The sequence below is a fragment of the Castanea sativa genome, chromosome 12 (assembly GCF_040712315.1).
Source record: "Castanea sativa cultivar Marrone di Chiusa Pesio chromosome 12, ASM4071231v1".
In the NCBI taxonomy this organism is placed as follows: Eukaryota; Viridiplantae; Streptophyta; class Magnoliopsida; order Fagales; family Fagaceae; genus Castanea; species Castanea sativa.
In genome coordinates this window covers 47599430-47620432 of record NC_134024.1, presented here as the reverse complement: position 1 = coordinate 47620432, position 21003 = coordinate 47599430, and the positions used below count along the sequence as shown (strand labels likewise).

At 38.5% G+C, this 21003-nt stretch overlaps 5 protein-coding genes and 1 pseudogene across 5 annotated transcripts; all 6 read left to right on the top strand.

The window, feature by feature from the left end:
• The first annotated feature begins 658 nt into the window (after positions 1–658).
• On the top strand, positions 659–1750 carry LOC142619380 (uncharacterized; annotated as a pseudogene).
• Positions 1751–1886: 136 nt separating this feature from the next.
• LOC142620800 (magnesium transporter MRS2-I-like) lies at positions 1887–4343 on the top strand. Its single transcript, XM_075794110.1, has 4 exons — positions 1887–1896; positions 2130–2251; positions 2748–2822; positions 4035–4343. Exons 1-4 carry the CDS (start codon positions 1887–1889, stop codon positions 4308–4310), a joined length of 483 nt encoding a protein of 160 aa, XP_075650225.1. The 3' UTR covers positions 4311–4343.
• A 5631-nt stretch (positions 4344–9974) lies between these two features.
• On the top strand, positions 9975–10484 carry LOC142620799 (uncharacterized). Its single transcript, XM_075794109.1, has one exon. The coding sequence runs from the start codon at positions 9975–9977 to the stop codon at positions 10482–10484; it is 510 nt and encodes a 169-aa protein (XP_075650224.1).
• Positions 10485–13731: 3247 nt separating this feature from the next.
• On the top strand, positions 13732–14483 carry LOC142620798 (uncharacterized). Its single transcript, XM_075794108.1, has 2 exons — positions 13732–14206; positions 14368–14483. Exons 1-2 carry the CDS (start codon positions 13732–13734, stop codon positions 14481–14483), a joined length of 591 nt encoding a protein of 196 aa, XP_075650223.1.
• Positions 14484–14644: 161 nt separating this feature from the next.
• Positions 14645–18104, top strand: LOC142620797 (uncharacterized). Its single transcript, XM_075794107.1, has 7 exons — positions 14645–14677; positions 14837–14921; positions 15005–15297; positions 15521–17151; positions 17200–17344; positions 17460–17573; positions 17955–18104. The coding sequence occupies exons 1-7, from the start codon at positions 14645–14647 to the stop codon at positions 18102–18104; spliced, it is 2451 nt and encodes an 816-aa protein (XP_075650222.1).
• Positions 18105–18223: 119 nt separating this feature from the next.
• On the top strand, positions 18224–20033 carry LOC142620796 (uncharacterized). The gene is made up of 2 exons (XM_075794106.1): positions 18224–18954; positions 19667–20033. Exons 1-2 carry the CDS (start codon positions 18224–18226, stop codon positions 20031–20033), a joined length of 1098 nt encoding a protein of 365 aa, XP_075650221.1.
• The last annotated feature ends 970 nt before the right edge of the window (positions 20034–21003 follow it).

Here is a 21003-nt window from a genome sequence, read left to right as displayed (position 1 = left end):
AGGACTGTTTCTTATTCTAGTGATATTATTAATTAAGTAAATATCTATAAGATTATCTTAGTAGTTATATGTGATTACATTATAGTTTTAACATTGGAATTATCTCAGTAGGAAAGTTCTAGATATTGATCATTTGCTTTTGATTGTAGGTGGTTGTGGGTCCCAAACAAGAAAAATAGGCCCACCCACATCTTCAGGGATAGGTATCACGAGCAAATAACTTCAATGTTGTCAAGCCAGGTATGAAAATGCATTGTTTTACATGTTTAGGAACAAGTTATATGTTTGGTGAGCTTTGAAATATAAATATTGTTGCCTAATGTGTTGTGTACTTGTTTTTTGGTTGTTGTAGGTGGTGTGGCAGCCATATGAAGCTAAGTTAGAGGACCTTCCGCCATGGTGCGTTGCAGGGAGGGTTGTGTGGACGGCAATGGTGCCGCTTGTATGTTTCCACCTAGTAGAAAAACATACACCGGATCGTGTCGTTCGTCAATTTGGGATGATCCAAGAAATTCCCTGCGATGTTGACACTGACACAGTGCTTTATGGCATTGATTTGAGGGGGAAGGTCAGTGTTGATTGGATGCGAAAACATGCTGTGCATATCGATGAGTGGGGTAATCGCCTTCAACGGCGTTGTGAAGCAGTGCTTGGTGATATGCCTCCACAGCACGAGTACCACGACTGGTTCAAAAGAGTAACTCGGAGGTTCATTGATAGGCCCGGTGTTATAGTGACTCTGCTGGTAACTTCTCAATGTCTTCTACATCTTACCGTACTTTTTAGCATGAAACCACTGTTTAGAGAACATGATATATGTTACTACATTTTCTGCTTAGCACTTGGTCTCCCTATAATTTGCAATTATTACTAGCAGGACCAAATTCAGAACCAACATTTATTTTATTATCAATTGGCATTGTTGATTTGGTATTGCATTACTAATATGTGTGGTTTTCCATGTGCATATTGAAGGATATGTCCGTTTGTTGAGGCGTCACCTAGTGGGCACGGAGGACCACAAGGACATTACTGAGGTGCTGACGGCAATGCATGCGATTGAACGTGTACAACCTCCTATCCCTGAGGCCCCAAATGAGGAGGCAGCTACTCCTACGGGCCCAAGCACTACTAAGGGCCCAAGCACGAGCACAGCTCCGGTAGGATGTCGCCCTCGTTCGCCTATTGCTACCCCTCGGGTTGTCCCTACCTCCGATCCCTCTCCATCCACCCCACATCCATCTCCTAGCCCCACCATCCCTTCATCCACCCCACATCCATCCCCTAGCCTCACCATCCCTTCACCCACCCTACATCCTTGTCTTGGGTCTGACATTCGTCCACCCACCCCACGGTCATCTCATCGCCCCACCATCCCTCCACCCACCCCATATCCTTGTCCTGGGTCTGACATTCGTCCACCCACCCCACGGTCATTTCCTCGGTTGTCACCCATTCCATCCTTTGACCTGGGTATTGATCCAACCCCACCTGACATGCAGCAAGAGCCACCCTCCCACAGTACGTCTACTGGCCCTTCTTCAGCCATCGACCCACCCCATGTTCAGGCTGAGCAGACTGTTGGGTTACCTGCAGTGGCAAAAGGTCGGCCGAAACGCATATCAAAGGCACCTCCTTGTGGGACAGGGGGCATAAACATGGACACAATGCTGGGCCCGAGGCATTTGACGAAGGACATGCAAGACCTCCTCCTCATTATACGAGACGGCATAAGATTCAAAAAAGGTAACTCAAAGCTTAATGTGAAACAACACACTTTATTCCCAGTGGTATTCCTCTTTTCACATTTCAATCTAGTGTTGAATACTTCATGATATTATTTTTGTTTTCAATATGGTTTTAACGTACATTATTGGAACTAGGTGATGGGAAAGAGTACCCAGAGGGCCAAAATGACATTGATGCGGGTGAAGAAGATGGTAAGCAATATTAATTTAATGTTTAAAAATTGAATCAAAACAATCTTGATTAGTGAAGAGTTCAGACTGTTATTGTTGTTTTGGAAATGTGCATTATTTTCATCTTGTGTATTTTCTCAATATTAGAACAAACCTTGTCAGTCCTTTTTTATTTCTTGTTATATGAATGATCTAAATTATGCAATGTAGAGTCTCCATTTGAATTCCGGGCCTTGGAGGTAGCTTTGGAAGCTATTTGTAGTTTCCTTGCTGCACGCACAACAGAATTGGAGACTGATGCTTATCTTGCATTAGATGAGCTTACGTCCAAGGTGAGTGCTTATGTGTTTCCTCTTTCTTTAACTGGTCCATTGTCTTGCTGTTTTTTGTAGTTGCCCCCACTTCCAACTACCTTAGCCAAAAAAAAAAGAAAAAGAAAAAGGAAAAGACTCTCGGTTAGTGGTTTAGTTAAGGAAATGGGTAGACTGCTTATATAAGCTCATAAGACTGATTGTCTACTTTTGGATGTTTAGTAGGAGTTCAAGGGGAGAATTATTAAGGGTGTGGTACTGACTCATGGCACTGGACAGTTCATGATCCTTCATGTTAGATTTAAAATTTTTGGGAGTGCATTTTTTTACTGTATTCCTTTATTTATTTATTTTTTAATTTTGGAATCATTTTAATGCTATATACATCCGACCTCCTTGGCTCTTTGGGCTCTTTTATTCTTCATCACTCTTTCCTGCTCTGCACACTTGTGATGCTGTTCAGCCTCTTGTAGTGTTTCATTATTGTCAATCTTTTCTGAACAATTATTCTTTATAGATTAGTAGCCGTAACTTGGATAGGGTTTGTAAATTGAAGAGTGCAATGACAAGGTTAACTGCTCGGGTTCAAAAGGTATGCACTTTTGTTGTGATGTGAGAAATAATGTATTTCTGCTTACCAAAAGAAAATTTTTGTTATCAAACCCGTCCTTTTTAGTGTGTGTGTGTGTGTTTGATGAGCTTGTTTGGCTTATTTTGTTGCAAATATAATTTTCCCAAGTAGTAAAGCTGCACCTTTAAAAAGTGATGCTTTAAAAAACTCTACAAAAGCTGGTAGTGAAATAAGCTGGCATTTTAGGCCAAGACAAACAGACCATTAGTGTTTTATCCTTTTAGAAAATTTTATGATATGCATTATGGACATTATATATAAGAAACATTGTTGACTAACCTACTAAATTTTGCTCCTTTCTTTTGTGTGTGTGATGGCTGGATTCCTAATATTTTCTTTAGTTGAAACATAGCTTTTGTTCTCCCAATTTTTGTGCTTATAGGAAAAAAAAAAAAAAAAAAAATCCTATTTTGAAGTATACTGATCAAAACTAATGTATAGATTTTTATTTGGCTAAAATATTGTCTCCATTGCTAAAGTTGGCATGGATTTTGCTTTTTCCCCCTCTCACTAAGAAAATTCTTTTTTCCTCCCAAAACTGTCAATAGTTTAGGGATGAAAAATGGACTTTTTTCAATAGAAAGTGAATTTTATAGATTTGACAAGGTTGTTACCTGTAACTTGATCTATTAGAATGCGGTGTACATAGTTATGGCTTTGGATTCTGTGCGTAACTGGCCATATAGGTTTGGGTCAGCAAAAATTTGGAGCTGATATGATATCTATATGAAAGTTTGGAGCAACAAATCTGTTGACTTCATGTTATGCACCATCTAGGTTACAGTTGATTGTCTTGATTATATGGTTTTAGGAAAATGGAAATGGATCAAACAATCTACTGATGATGAAAGAAATCTCGAATCTTTGACAGATAGCATTTAATTGCTCTAAGTGTGCAATGCCACATCAGTGCAAGTCGTTGGTTGAGAAATGTATTTGCAGTTCTGCCTTTTCTTCTGTTTTCGTAAGCAGTATAATCCCCACTAGATCATGTTACATATAAGTGTAAACTGTGTAATCCAACAGGAAAATATATGGACCACTGCCACTCTGAATTTGTGATGTGGATTTGATAATAAGTTACTTGACCAGGTTACAATAAAAGAAATATGTTTACCTTTCCTTTAATTCCTTAAAATCTTAGTTTTATCCACTTCTGATCACTAAATGCAGGTTAGAGATGAACTTGAACAACTACTTGATGATGATGATGATATGGCTGACCTTTACTTGTCAAGAAAGTTGGCTGGTACGTCTTCACTAGTTAGTGGCTCTGGCGCTGCCAATTGGTTTCCTGCCTCCCCTACCATTGGCTTAAAGATATCCAGAGCAAGTAGAGCTAGTGTGGTAACAGTTCGTGGGGATGAGAATGATGTGGAGGAGCTTGAAATGTTACTGGAGGTTATAACATTGATTTACTTCTCATTTGTCATGTTTTATCTGCAGTGAAGTCTGAATTGTGCAGTAATTTATTTTGCAGGCTTACTTTACGCAAATTGATGGCACATTGAACAAATTAACCACAGTACGTGCTATTTTGGATATTATTTCTTTTATCTTTTTTTCTCTGTGGCTGGTACTTATCAATATGACTGATGATGTGCATGCATATTTCACTGGTAAAAGCAAACTTTAGACACGTGATGCTTGTAAAAGATCATGTAGGGCTGATGCTAGCAATCGGTGACTAGTGGGGAGTCATTTTTGAATTGGACTACAAAATGAGCAGAGTTGGATGGATTTTGACTTTTTTATTTTTGGGACTAGGTTTTCTGGTGTATCTTGATTAAATTGAAGTTAGGCTAAACCAACTTTAGTTGAATAAGGGTTATTATGGTCCCTAGTGGAGATTTTATAGGAGAAGATAATGGTAATCTCGAAAATCCACATAAGGAATGTCCATGTGAGGAACTTCCCACGGATTCCACTACTCTTCGCAAGTGGAAACAAAATTGCACGTCACACCTTCTCTAATGATTCTCCAATGCAGGTTACTGTATTGACTAAAAGAACTAGAAGCCATGGCAGTACAACCCAACTTGAGTTACCAAATAAGAAAGTTCAGGTTTCGAAGGTTGAAGAACAAGACAATTCAATGATGGAGGTTGTTAAGCAGCCTCGCCAATCCTAATGAGTTTCATAGTATGGAACTGTCATGAGCTTGAGAACCTACATATAGGGAAGGAGCTTGAAGTAGTGATTCGGGCAAAAGATTCCTCTGCCGTGTTTATAGCCAAAACATAGGCAGATGAAGCAAGGCTAAAAGACATTCAATGACAGATTGATTTTGATTTTGATTTTGATTTTTTTGATTTTGATTTTGATTTTTTTTTTTTTTGTGGAAAGAACTAATAGAGGAGGTGGATTAGCGCTATACTGGCGAAACTCCATTGATTTGAGCATTGATACTTTCTAAAAAAGAACCATATAGATGCCATCATTAACAAGGGAAATAAAGATCCAGTTACTCACAAGCGTTTTGAATCCTGGAACATGCTTCTTCCATTGAATAACAGATTCAGTCTCCCATGGCTCTGTGTAGGAGATTTTAATGAAATTGTTCAAAGCTCTGAGAAGTTAGGGGGTAGTAACAGAAGTCAAAACCAGATGCAGCTATTTAGAGATGCTATAGACAAGTGTGCCTTTATTAATCTGGGTTTTGAGGGCTTTCCTTATACATGGCAAAAGCATTTCGCAGATGGACATTCAATATGGGAAAGATTGGATCGTGGATCTGCTACCAATGACTGGTTATTGAAATTTCTGAGAACAAAAATCCACCATCTTTCATTTGACTCCTCAGACCACTGCCCCCTTTGGATTGTACCTGATGGACTGGATGTTGTAGTTACAACTAAGCCATTTCGCTTTGAGGAAATGTGGCTCTCTGATCCGGGCAGTTCAAGGGTGGTTGAAGCCATATGGTCTTCTAATGTCATGGTTGACCCTTCTACTAAAGTGATGAGGAAAGTAGAGAAGTGTGGTAAGGAATTGAAGAGGTGGAATCGGGATCATTTTGGAAATGTTAGAAAGGAGTTAGCAAAAAAGAAGAAGATTCCTAGTGGATGCCGAGAAGGAAGCAATGAGAAGTGGCTCGAACCATCGAGTGAGGGAGTTGAAAAGGTAGATCATTGAGCTCATAGATAAGGAGAATAGGATGTGGTTTCAATGGGAAAAAGTTTTATGGGCAAAAGATGGTGATAAAAATTCCAAATTCTTTCACAGCAAAGCCTCTCAAAGGAAGAGGAAAAATTCAATACAGAAGATCTGAGTTGCATCTGGTGATTGGACATCAAATCCTGAAGAAGTTGAAAAGTGCCTGATTGACTATTTTCAGGAGTTGTTTATCTCGGCAAATTTACCACATAATGCAGCAACCACAGACTCCATCAATAAAGTCACCAGTAATGAGATGAATGCTCAGTTGTCCACAGAGTTCAAGGCATGGGAAGTACAATAGGAAATCAAACAGATGGCTCCTCTCAAAGCCCCTAGACCAGATGGTATGTCCCATTTATTTTATCAACATTACTGGAATTTAGTTGGTGATGATGTATGTCAATCTGTTCTTAATTTCCTCAACAATGCTTCCTTACCTGAGCACTTAAATCACACTTTTATCACCCTTATTCCCAAGAAAAAGAACCCAGAATATGTCTCTGAATTTAGACCCATTAGTCTTCGCAATGTTCTATACAAGATTTTCTCAAATTTTTTGGCAAATAGATTGAAAATAATTTTACCAAAAATTATCACAGAGCACTAAAGTGCTTTTACAATAAGTAGATTTATCTCTGATAATATTATGGTAGCCTTTGAATCTCTCCATGGTATGCAGAAACACACTGGAAATGATGATTTTATGGTAATAAAACTCGATATGAGCAAAGCTTACGATAGGGTGGAATTGCCATATTTAGAAGCAGTGATGAGGACAATGGGGTTTACCGAATAGTGGATTAAGTTGATTATGCTGTGTGTTACTTCTGTCTCATATTCAATCATTGTCAATGGAGAACCCAAAGGCATGATCTACCCCTCAAGAGGTATCCGCCAGGGAGACCCACTCTCCCCTTTCCTTTTCCTCGTCTGACTCACCTCCTTTTTGCAGATGATAGTCTTTTGTTTTGCAGGGCAACCACTCAAGAATGCCAGATTGTCTTGAACATCCTAGACACATGTGGCAAATATTCAGGGCAGCAAATAAATAAAAGCAAAACTATCATTTTCTTCAGTAAATCCACTTCTGAAAAGCTCAGAGATCACATCAAGGTAGCATTGGGGTTCTTGAAATAAGACAATATAAGAAGTATTAGGGCTTACAATCACTTGTGGGGAGAAATAAAAAGGCAAGCTTCAACTGCATAAAGGAGTGAGTTTGGAAAAAAACTCAAGGGTGGAAGGAAAAACTACTATCTCAAGCAGGGAGGGAAATCCTTATCAAGGCAGTGGTACAAGCTATCCCAACCTACACAATAAGCTGTTTCAAGCTTCCAGTGGGTTTATGTGTTGTGAAATTTTAAAATACTCGCAAGTGTACGAACCGTACCGAAGTATAGTTTGATAAGAACGAGGTTGAACCCACAGAGACTTGAATGAACGTAGAAAAATTAATTAAATCTTAACCAAATTAATCCTAATCTAGTTTAATAAAAATTGGTTGTTTTGAAATTAAATAAACTATGCAAATAATCAAATTAAGGAAATAGTTAAACTAAGCAAAAGATATAAAACAATAAAAAGATGTAAACAATCAAGGGAAGGAATTAAGGTTTTGGAATCCACCTTATTAATTCATATCAGCATATGTTTATGATCATTAATTTTTCCCAACCACTGCATGATAATCTAGAAATCAATCTTGCTATCATAGAAAATATTCTCATTAAAATCCTTATTTTAAAAATTCAAAAGCATGTTCTTCTTCACTTCTTAGGTATAAAATCAAATCATCAATTATATCTGTAACCAAACAAATCACAAGATATATCCAATTCTAAAAATCAAATCGTAAATTGTATCCATTGACAACAAATTACAAGTGATATCAAATTTTATAATCAAGAATTAATAAACCAAGCATTCAACTAATTAAGATAAATCCTAAATCATGAGAAAAACATGATTGAACTCATATCTAGAATCTCATCTCAGTCAATTGATATGAAGTAAGAACAATTTATATCATTAAAGAACTACTATTGTGGGAAAAATCAAATCACATAAATATTACTGATAATCCTTAAAAAGATTTCATCCTCAATCCTAATTATAAATTTAGCTACTCATAGTAATTAAAATAAAACACAAGAATAAAATACTAAACATTAAACTAGACAAATAAAAATAAAACTAACTGTCATGGGAGAAAACCAAAGAAGTAGCCGCACTCTCTATGTTCAGCCCCCCAGCCCTAGCACTAGCCTTCTTGAATTTTGCCCTAAAGAGCCTTTAAATAAGTCAAGGAATCCTATTACAAGTTGAATTCTCGTTTGGGGAAATCCCAGATTTTTAGGCTTCACTTAACCGACGATTTTGACCCATTTAACGTCAGAATTTGGACTTTTGGTAAACTACAGAGTTGTAGTCCTTTAAGATAAATTTCCAGCCCAACTTGAATCATCTCGATTGGACATTTGAGCCGAAAGTTATGCCAAAAATATTAACTGATGAACAGGCTGGAATCCTAATCCGAATTGGACTTGGATTTGATGCATATTTTCTTTGATTCTCTGCTCCAATTGGACTTAAATTTAATTGGGTTGGCCTTCTTTAACTTCATCATGACCCTTGTAAATTTAAAGTCCATTAGCATCATTCTTTGCAAAAATCCACTTATTTAATTTCATTTTCCTACAAAAGACAAATTCACGCAATAAGATTCAATTAAGCACAAAATTGATTATTCACCATTATTCGAAAACCAAATATAAAATGCATGAATTAACTCAAAATAAGTATGATAATGCTTTCTAACAATGATATAAATATGCATAGAGATTGAAAGCCTGATTAGAAAGTTCCTGTGGGGACAGAAGGGTGATCGAAGAAAAGTGCATTGGGTCAAATGGGAAACTTTATGCGAAGCTAAATCTGAAGGTGGAATGGGTTTTAAAGGCCTAGCCCTCTTCAATGATGCTTTGCTAGCTAAGTAAGCATGGCGACTTCTACACCACAAGGAATCCCTATTCTACCGGGTTTTTAAATTCAATTTTTTTCCTAATTGCTCTATAATGGAGGCTCCTAATTCAAGTGTTGGTTCTCATGCATGGCAAAGCATGCTAAAAGGTCATGATGTGTCTCTTAAAAGGTGCTAGATGGAGAGTGGGCAATGGAGAATCAATTGGGGTTTGGCTTGATGCATGGCTACCATACAATAATCATCCAAGAATTTTGTCTCCAACAGTTGATGGTTTTGAGGAAGCAAAGGTGGCAGGCCTCATTGATCCGGGTACAAAATAGTGGGATTCAAGTCTGTTACAGGGCTTGTTTAATCCACAAGACGTTGATTTGATAGAAAGCATTCCTCTCTGTAACTCCTCAGCTGAAGACAAATTAATTTGGCCATATACATCCTCGGGTCAGTACATAATGCAGTTAGGTTATAAATTTCTAGCCAAAGAAAATTTAAATAACCCAACCACAGTGGGTCCGAATCAAGATAATGGAGTTTGGAAGCTGGTCTGGGGTTTGTCCGTTCCAAATAAAGTAAAAAACTTGCTTTGGAGAGCTTGCCGGAACGTGATGCTAGCAAACGTGAGTCTGAGGAAATGGATGATTCTGACATTTGATATCTGTGACCACTGCAATAGAGAACCAAAAAGTATCTTGCATGCGCTATGGGACTGCACTGAATTAGCTCAGATATGGGAAGCTCTTCCTGAGTTCGACTTTCATTGTTCCCACTGTTTTTCCAACATTTCAGACCTCATATTATATGCACAGCGGGAAGGAAAAAATCTGGAGAAGTTAGCAATGTTGTTATGGACAATCTGGTACCACAGGATTCAAATTAGAGTAAAAAATTCTGATTACCCGATATCATAGGTTGCCCCAACGACATAGCAAGCACTCTAGGATTTCAGCAGAGCAAACCTCACGACCTCTTCACAGATGTCTACCCATTCACCCACAGGAGTCAGATGGTCACCTCCTCCCCCAAATTCTCTGAAGGTTAACTTCGATGGAGCGACTTTCAAAGATATAGGCAGAGCTGGTCTGGGTGTGGTGGTACGTGATTGCCAAGGCCATGCGTTGGCGTCGCTGTCTGAGCGAGTTCCCTTTCCCTTTTCTTCAGATTTGGTTGAAGCATTGGCAGCAGCACGGGCTATCTCCTTCGCACTAGAAATTGGCTACTTATCCTTTATTCTTGAAGGTGATTCAGAACATGTGATCAACACTCTCAGCAGCAATGAGGACTCTCTTTCTCCCTTTGGTCATATCCTCGACTCAGCCAAAGCCTTGACAGAGTCCGGTTGTATTTCTTTTTCCCATGTACGTCGGCTTGGAAATTCTGTTGCTCATAACCTAGCTAAACATGGTATACATGTTAGTGGTTATTTGATATGGATGGAGGATGTTCCACCACACCTTTACTCTATACTCTTAGTTGATGTTGGCTGATTCTATTTTAATTAAATTCTCAGGTTTCATTCTCAAAAAAAAAATGTAACAATTAATTTCAATTTCATTTCTATGCATTTAATTGCATCAATTTCATTCTTGAAATTTTAAAATAAAGCCTCTTAAATATTAATTGTGTAAATTTTATCCTTTAATTTTCAAATTTTACTTATTTTCATCTCTGAACTTTCAAAAAAAAAAAAAAAAAAAATCAATTTTATGCTTATCTGTTAAAAGGTGACATGATTGTAAGATAAATTTGATTAATTTGAAAACTGAACTGACATACAAAATTAACATCATTAATAATTAAGTACTGACTTAACTTTATGAGAAAGAAATTGAAACAGACCGAAAGTATAATTTGGCAACAAATATATATCAATCTACTTTTATTTTCTATTGCTCTCTTCCTTGCTCTTTCATAAAAAAAAAAAGGTAGACATGCAGCACATCAAAACGCACTCACCTCACCAGTCACGACTATACGTCAATTTCTTTCAACCTAAAGAGAACGCACTCACCTACCAAAGGCAATTATGCTCCTCTTTCTTTTTCTTTTATTTCGCTGAATTACGTCGCTTCTTTCAGCTAAACGACAAACAGAGTACTCAAATGTCTTTGAAGTATCTGTAGATAAAATATAGTCAGTCCAAATATCACGGACTTTTTTAAAGCTCATGGTCCGCTGTGAGGCTGTGAGGACCATATGTCAGCTTCACAAAAGTTGTATATGTCCCGCGGCTTACAAGATATTTTTCCTATGGAATGACTTTACAACTTAGGTACCTACAAGTACTCCATTTAGAAATGGAAAAAAAATAAAAAAATATAGGGTAAATTTTACTATCAAGCTCTGAGATTGAGGTTAATGCTAATTATGTTCAAGACTTTTTAAAATTAGCTAATTTAGTTTCTAAATAGTTAATTATGTTTTCTCAACTGTTTTAAGAACTAAATTGGTTTTAGGGACTAAATTAGTTAATTTTGAACCTAAACAACATTAGCCTAAATCTCAGGAGGTATGTATGAAATTTACCCAAAAATATATATATTTTGAAACTACCCTAACACCAACACCAACGTTCAACTGTTGATTTTATGAATCTTATCTTTCATTTTTGTCCTTTTTTCTTTTTCAATGTTTTCTGAATCTCAAGTTTCTTTTTTCTTTTTCTTTTTTTTTTGTGCTCATTTTTTTTTTCTTTTCTCACCAGTTTTGGCTTTTTTTTTAATAAATTTTTTTTTGCGCTCTTGAGTTTTGTGTACTGTTATATTTAAAAATAAATAAATAAATAAAGTTTTCATTTGATCATACACTATTTTTTTTAATAAAAATATAATGTGTTAGTTTATTTTATTTAATAGAGATATAATGTTAAATTTATACAAACTCAATTTTCTATCCTCTAGTTTTTTCTCTCAACCAAATAATTTCTTTTTCATCCCTTCACTTTTTTCACCCCATAATTAAACAAAAATTAGAAAAATTAAAATCTTTTTTATCATCTCACTTTTCCAACCAAATAAACCCTTAAAAACTGTTCACTAAGCTTAGCGTATTGTACTATGTTTTTATTTTTATTTTATTTATTTATAAATTAAGCTAACTAAACTTGGATGTTTGAGCTTTAAAGTTATTAATTTTTACTATGATGCTTCAAATTTACTTTATTTCATCTCTCTATACATTCAAATTATAATCAATTTTGTGCTTATAAGTTTAAGTTGCTATAATTAAAGATAAGATTGATTTAGTTCTAAAATTAATTTGAAAAACAAAATTAACACAATTAAAAATTAAAGCACAGAAGTGTGTATATATATATATATATATATATATATATGATGACAAAGAAATTGATTCAGACCGTAAGCATATAAAATTGGCCAACAAAAGGTCTCAAGTTTGTGACTGCTGCACTGCTATGCGGACCAATCAACAATGGGAGGTTCAAGTCTATAATTAGACAATCCGTATGCTAAGCACTAATTAAAGGTAGACATGCTCTTTTTCTTCCAATCAGACGCACTCACGATTATTTATACTTCACAAATTAAAGTCAATTCGTATGGAAATTGTGAAGAGACATAAACTGTAGTGTGTTGTAGTTCTCAGCCTAGGGGTCTAAGGTTCCGCGATGCCTAAACCTCAGTTTGTAGTGTTAAGGACATATTTTATGTAGTTAGCTAATTCTTTGACAAAACGTATTTTACTTGTATTTGAGTAGATCCAGAATATGTTTAATACTTCAAGATCGTGTTGTTCAAGTCTAGTATTAAAGTCATGAAGATTGGACCAAGAAACAAGTGAAGAAAATGTGTTTACTAAAGCTGGATAGCTGCTGGAAACCTGGTGGACAGCTGCTCGACAGATAACTATCTATCGAGGTTTAATGAGGCTCGACAGATGCTATCTATCGAGGCTATCTATCGAGGTTACGGAAATCAGAATTTTCAGATCTGATTTTTGGGCCAGGCTTTTGTATTTGTGTAGGGTTTATTTTTTCACAACCCTAAACATATATAAGGCATATTTTAGAGGCCGTCACATAAGAGAATACAAGGAGAACATATGAAAAATGTGACCGAAACCTTATTCTCTCTAGAAGAAGCTACTGCGTTTTTGCGCCTTAGGGACTTGTAACCAAGTGTTTCTTGATCTTCATTGTTAATGGAGTGAAGAACTTTGCAGCTAACATTCTTCTTTCTCAAGTTGGTGAGTGAGTCACATACTGAGATTCGTGCAAAGGAGTTAGTCACGTACTGGGATCCGTGCATCAAAGGGTGGCGTTCATATATTGAAGAGTTCAAAGGTTCTGAAGCGGTAGAAGGTTTTTGCTGTGAGTTCATCTACGGGGATTGTAGAGTCTAAGGACAAAGGTTTTGTACTAGATATGAAACTTCTCTTTACTATAGTGGATTGCTTTTCGGGAAGGTTTCCCCCCAGGTTTTTTACTGTGAAGCTGGTTGGTTTCATTGGTTTTCCTGGGTCATCATATCTTGTCTTATTTATTTTTCTGCTGCACTTAGTTTTGACATTATATTGATGTTTGTGTGTTTTAACAAGTTTTATGCATAATAAATCTAATTAACAACTTGGATTTAAAACTTGTTAATTCTATCAACCGGGGTCTAAATTTTCCCAACATGTAGCATTGGTGTTTCTCTCTTCTCTAAAGGGAGAAGGTAGGTCCCAATAGTTTATACTAGTAGGGGGTGGTTTGGGGAGGTTTTTTGTGGAAGGATGGAAGAAATCACAAGCAGATGCGAGAAACTTTCACTGTTTGTGAGAGAGGGTAGGAAGGTGAGATTGTCTAACCACCAACGTATATCGGAGCATGTTTTGGCGGCGAAATTCTTGACTAGAAGGGCGCTGAATGTGGAAGCGGTGGCAAGGACTTTCCGACCTCTTTGGCTAACCAAGGAGTATTTCCATATCACCAATGTCGGGAACAATGTATTACTGTTTGCATTTGAACTTGAAGTGGATGTGGAAAAAGTGTTATTGGGAGAACCATGGTCGTTCGATTGGCATCTGGTGGTGCTTCAACGATTCGATGGGAGTAAATCCTTAAAGGATCTAGATTTCAAACTGTGCTCTTTCTGGGTTCAAATCCATGATCTCCCTTATCAGTTTATGACTCCGGAAGTAGCAATAGAAATCGGAGAGATGATTGGCCCTGTTATTGGTTCTAGAGACACTACGGAGATGAAGGGAGGTACATTCATGCATGTCCGAGTATCAGTTGATATATCCAGGCCACTGTGTAGGGGAAGGAAAGTAATGTTTGATGAAGGATTGGAGAGTTGGGTTTCGTTCCAATATGAATGTCTGCCCAACATTTGTTTTTGGTGTGGTATGCTTTCTTATAATGACAAGGATTGCGAGTTATGGTTAAACAGCAAGGGCACGCTACCAGTGGAAAGCCAGCAGTTTGGTCATTGGATTCGAGCATCACAGTTCAGTCTAGTTCGAAGACAAACTCTAGAAGTTAGAGGATTCAAGGGGGGGGGGGGGGGGGGGTGGCCAGACACAACTTGCCTTGACAGGTATGACAACGGTACCTTCTCACCAGTATAGGAAGGAGCTTTTGGTCCCATGTTCATCGATAAAGGGGGGTGGGAAGGTCATGGGGGAGGGATGTTCGCAGCCAACGATGGCGGAGATGGAAAGGGACGAACAGAGTTTGGTACAGACTTTTTCGGAAAGTCCTTGATTTGTGGGGAATTCAATCCCAAGAGATACTACTACGGATTTTGAGGCGGAAATACAGGATATTGATAACGCAATTTCAAAGGACTTCTATAACCCAAATTCGGTTGTTACAAAGATTATATGTAATTTGCAGAGGGAAGGTGAGCGTACAGATAGGACAGAGCAATCTACGGGCACACGGGAGTTGACTAAGGCTTCTTCACAAGTAGAAGTTATGGGTGAGTGGGATAAAGGTTCGGTGTCTGAGGGTTTTCACGTGGGATGGGCTGATAAAGTGGATGGAACAAATGGCACAAAAAAGGGAAGAAGGAAGGCCCAAAAGAGGCAAAGGGCCTTAAGGAGGATACAAGTGGGCCGAATAATAAGCCCAATGGATCACAAGGGATAAGAAAGGGTGGCTGGACAAGATTACCACACTTACAAAAGGAAAATATGGAGGTGGAGGCCCAAGGATGTGAGATTGGAATGAAACGGAAGATAGAGAAGGCAAATGGTCTTCAGGATGGAAGGGAAGAAAATGAGAAGAAGCAAAAGGTGGAGGAGGAGACTAAAAAACTTAGCTTGTTTTTTGCTACAGATTTAGGAGTGGCGGAGGTTGTGGAGCAACCCCGCCAGGCCCAATGAGTATCCTAAGTTGGAACTCTTGAGGGCTTGGGAACCTCCAGACAGTTAATGCCTTGAAGAAGGTAATTAGGATAGAAGATCCCTCTTTTGTGTTCTTGATGGAAACTAAATCGAAATATGAATGGATGCGTAGTGTTCAGGATAGGTGTGGTTTTCAAAATAGCTTTGTTGTTCCAAGCAATGGTCTTAGCAGTGGTTTAGCTTTATTTTGGAAATCGGAGGTTACTGTGCAATAAAAAATGCAAATTTGACGTATATTGATGCATGGGCTGAAGGGGGTGGATATGGAGGGCAGTGGCACCTAATCGGGTTTTATGGAAACCCAACAACATCTCTAAGAGCTGATTCTTGGCGAATGCTACAGACCTTAAGCAGCAGCAGCCAGCTTCCTTGGGTGGTCATTGGCGATTTTAATGAGATCACAAGAATGGAGGAGAAAGAAGGTGGCGTGGAGTGGCCCATTAGTCAGATGTCTCGGTTTAAAAATACTATATGGTCATGTGGGCTTCATGAGGCGCGATTTAATGGGCCTATATTCACGTGGTGGTACCAAACTTGTGAGGGAGTCCAAATTAGAGAACACCTTGATAGGGCGTTGGTTTCAAAAGAGTGGCTGCTTCAATTTCCTGATGCTGTGGTCCTACATAAGTTGACCTCCACATCTGATCATAGTCAACTGTTGCTACTGTTTCGTCCTAAGCCGAAGAGAAAGAAGATAAGGAGAATTTTTAGGTTCGAATCCATGTGGCTTAAGGATCCCAAGTGTGCACAGATTTTTTCCAAGGCATGGTCTGAAGGTGTTATTTCTGATCCCATGTTCCCGATTCATTCATGCTTGGAATCATGTTGTGCTAGATTGACTGCTTGGAACCAGACTGAGTTTGGGCACATGGATAAGAAGATTTCTCAACTGCAGAAGCATTTAGAATGGCTGGAGGTGCAAAAAACATCAAGGGAGACTATTCATGATAGAAGAGAAACAAGGGTGCAGTTAAATTGCTGGTTGGACAAGGAAGGTGCCATGTGGAAGCAGAGGTCGAGGCTTAACTGGTTTAGAGAGGGAGATCGCAATCCTAGGTTTTTTCATGCTAAGGCTTCAGCTAGACACCAGAAGAATATGATGGATGGCATCTATGATGAGGTAGGGGTATGGCAAGAAGAGGAAGATGTAGTTGAGCAAATTTTTCAGAATTACTATACGAAGTTATTCACTTCCAGTAATCCAACTGAGTTCACAAATTTATTGGAGGCAGTCCAACCAAAGGTTACTGATAGTATGAATTCTAGCCTGGTAAGAGAGTTTCAACCAAGTGAGGTGTATAGGGCTTTAACACAAATGTACCCTTTAAAGGCTCCTGGCCCTGATGGGATGCCTCCTCTATTTTTTCAACATTTTTGGCCTATGGTGAGTGAGGTGGTTGTACGAACAGTGTTAGAGTTTTTAAATTTTGGTCTGTCCCCACCTAATTTTAATGATACCCACATTGTCTTAATTCCAAAAATCAGTAATCCCAAAAGGGTGACAGAATACAGACCTATTAGCTTGTGTAATGTGGTCTATAAATTGGCATCCAAAACTCTGGCTAACAGACTGAAGAAAGTACTTCCTTCCATTATCAGTGACACGCAGAGTGCCTTTGTAAATGGCAGACTAATTACTGACAATATTCTGGTTGCTTTTGAAACCATGCATTATATCAGTCAAAGAAAGACGGGGAGTGTGGGGGAGATGACTTTGAAGCTTGATATGAGCAAGACGTATGACAGAGTTGAGTGGGTGTGCCTAGAGAAAATCATGGAGAGGTTAGGTTTTTCCCCTAGATGGTGAGCGCCCATGATGCAGTGCATTACTTCTGTTACATATTCTATCAGGATTAATGGCAAACTGAGTGGCAAAATTACCCCCTCGAGGGGTTTTCGCCAAGGTGATCCTTTATCTCCCTATCTTTTTTTGCTTTGTGCTGAAGGCCTTTCTGCTTTAATTAAGAAAGTTGTTGCTGATGGTGCTTTGGAGGGGGTGTCTATTTGTAGGGGGGGGACCTCGATTATCTTACTTATTTTTTGTAGATGATAGTATAATATTCCGTAAAGCAACTCCCATGGAATGTGAGACTCTACAAAAGATATTTCAGGTGTATGAGCAGGCTTCGGGGCAACAACTAAATAGAATAAAGACCTCCTTATTTTTCAGTAGTAACACTACTAAGGAAGTCCAAGATGAGATCAAGACTAAGTTCGGGGCACAGGTGATAAAACAACATGAGAAGTACCTAGGGCTTCCATCTCTGGTGGGAAGGAACAAGAAGAATACTTTCAAGGAGATAAAAGACAAGTTGTCCAAGAAATTATCTAGCTGGAAGGAAAAACTACTATCCCAGGCGGGAAAGGAGATCTTAATAAAGGCAGTGGCATAGGAAATTTCAACGAATACCATAAGCTGTTTTAAAATTCTTGATTCTCTGTGTGATGAGATGACAAGCCTCATAAGAAATTTCTGGTGGGGTCAATGTAAGGATGAAAGGAAGATGGCATGGATGAGTTAGGAAAGGCTATGTTCTCCAAAAGCTAATGGGGGTATGGGTTTTAAGCAATTAAAACAATTTAACCTTGCTCTTTTAACAAAGCAGGGATGGCGTGTACAAAAGGGGGGTGAGTCTTTAATGCATGAGGTGTTTAAGGCAAAATATTTCTCCCAATGTGACTTTGTAGAAGCAAGTTTGGGAAACAATCCTTCTTATGCATGGAGGAGTATCATGGCTGCACAGGATGTGGTTTGAAAGGGTGTCTGTTGGCAAGTAGGGAATGGTAGGAGCATTCGGATTTGGAAGGATAAATGGTTGCCCACTCCTTCTTCTTACAAAGTCGTTTCCCCTCAGTCTACTCTTCATGAGGATGCATGGGTAGTGGAACGTGGAAACATGAGTTAGTGAAGCAGCTTTTATTATCCCATGAGGCGGAGGTAATAGGTGGAATTCCTCTTAGCGCCAATCCTCAGGAAGATAAGCAAATTTGGGCTCTAACTACAACGAGCTTGTTCAGTGTCAGGTCTGCCTACTGGATTGCAATGGAAGGGATGTCCAATGGAGGATCAACCACTGTATCGAATGATGGTAGTCAAAGGAAGTGTTGGAAATACTTGTGGAGTATCAATCTACCTCACAAAGTGCGGCATTTCGCGTGGAGGGCATGTAGAGACATACTTCCCACGAAGGAAAATCTGAAGAGGAGAAAAGTGTTGGTGGATAGCTGTTGCGAAGCATGTCACCTGGAAGCTGAATCTTCAGGTCATCTGTTTTGGCACTGTTCTAGCGCGAAGGAGGTCTGGAGGGCAACTAAGTTGTTCTCGGGGCTGATGAATTCACCCTTTTCTTCCTTCATGGATCTTATGTGGTATGTGATCATGGTGGCGAAATGGGGAAATGAGGAAGTTGAGAAGATTCTTATGATAGCTTGGGTGATGTGGATGAATAGAAACAAGGCTAGACACGGAGGAGAGAAGAAAAGTAGTGAAGCTTTGTTCGACTTTGCTCTGGAGTATTTGAGGGAATATCAACTCTGTTGCGAGTTGCCGGCAGTAGCACAAACGAAGGAATATCCTAAATGGCACCCACCACCTATGAAGCACGGGTGCGGGTGCGGGTGCGGGTACGGGTGCGGGTGCAGGTGCGGGTGCGGGACTCGGCAATTTTTGAAAAAGGTGGGTGCGGGTGCGGGTGCGGCGGGACTCGGCAATTAAAAAATTATTAAAAAAATTATTATTTATATTTTCTATATATTTTTACTATTAAAATATTCTTAAAAAACATATTACTATGCCTTGATTCATAAAACAAAGAAAGAAGAAAGCAAGAAACACAAAACACAACACAAAACCAAAAAGAAAACACAAAAGAAGCAACAAATATTCAAAATAAAATTGAGGAAGGACAGATTTAGGGTTTTTGGGTCTCATTTAGAGCCGATCTCGGCTGTTGCGGCATGATTCAAGGCCTATTTCGGTCTGTTTCGGCCGTTTCGGGACTGTTTCGGCTGTTTCGGTCGCCGGCTGATACGGACAGATACGGCCGAAACAGCCTGATTCTGGCCGAATCGGCCCGAATCTGCTCGAATCGGCGCCGAGTCGGCGCGATTCAAGCCGCGTCGGCGCGAGTCGGGTGGACAAAAAAGGAAAACACGTGGCTGACGCGGCCCGACATGGCACCGACGTGCGAGCAGCGGCGTCCCTCGCGCGTCGCCGCGTTGCGCCGCGTCGGACGCGGGTGCGGCACCTCCGGCGCCACGTCTGTACTTCCTAGGTGCTGATCAGAGACGCAGAAGGAAAGGTGGTTGGCACATGTAGTAAGAAGATTGTGGCATCATTAGGAGCTGTGGAAACAGAGGCTAAGGCGTTTGAGTTTGGTCTTCAGTTTGCAAGGGACATGCTTATCCATGATTTTGTGCTTGAAGGGGATTCGTTGGTGGTAGTGAATGCTCTCAAGGAAACTTCTCCACCTCCTGCCTTGGTTGCAGTACTAAGCAATGTGAGGTCGCTTGCTCATGGGTTTAGAAATGTGAAGTTCTCCCATATTGGTAGGCAAGGCAATAGGCCTGCCCATTTATTAGCTAAGCATGCTTATGGCATTGCTGACTTTTCTGTCTGGATTGAAGAGGATCATTGTTTCCTCGAAGAAGCTCTTCTCCATAATGTTTTTGTTGCTTTTTCTTAATTAATAAAAGTATGCTCAGTCTTCCTATCAAAAAAAAAAAAAAAAGTTAATTCGTATGCTAAGCACTAATTAAAGTCTACAAATTTTCTACTTGGTGGGTGCTTTTAAAAATTCCATCATCTTATAAGCTGATATGTACCAACTTCCAAATTTTCTACTATTTAGATTATTTTTCTACTATTTAGTTTATTTTTGTTAGTATTAATAAGTCTTACTTCATTTTTTTGTACTATTCATAAATCTCATTGTACTAATGCATCTAAATTTTACTTTTATTTACAGTATTTTTAACAAAAAATTTTTAATTTAAATTAAATAAGTTGTTCCTAGATGGACTCTTAATTTTTTCTTTTCTTTTTTAGAAGTGACTTAGTCTTTGCTAAAATTGGAGTAATGATCATAAGTTTTAATAATTTGGGTGTGTACGTATAGCTACCCTCGTGCAATTAACCATTATTGGCAACGGAGTGAATTATACTTTGAAAAAAGTTTTTTTTTTTTTTTTGGTTAATCTTTGAAAAAAGTTTAATTGGTGAAAGTTTAATTGGCGCATTTGTGTATTACTTAAGTATAATTTTAATTTAGACCTTGTCAAAGTCAATGTCTACCATAAATTTTTTTTTTGGTATCAAGTAAAAAAAAGAAAAGAAAAGGCAAAGGTTTACTTTATGGTCTACCTTTGAGGTGAGGGATCCGGTCCACACATCATGATAGGTCTTCTCTTTACGCAGTGAGGAATTTTGTCCACAAATTATTTGATAACGTTTTTGTATGCACATCATGATAGGTCTTCTCTCTACGCGGTGAGGAATTTTATTTGATGACGTTTCTGTTACAGTTTTATCATTCACCAATTACTCACCCTGTCATATCACAATTATTGTAAAAATTTGTGAAAAAATTTTATAGTCCAACAGATTTTCTACTTAGTGGGCGCTTTTAAAAAGTCCAGCATCTTAAAAGCTGATAC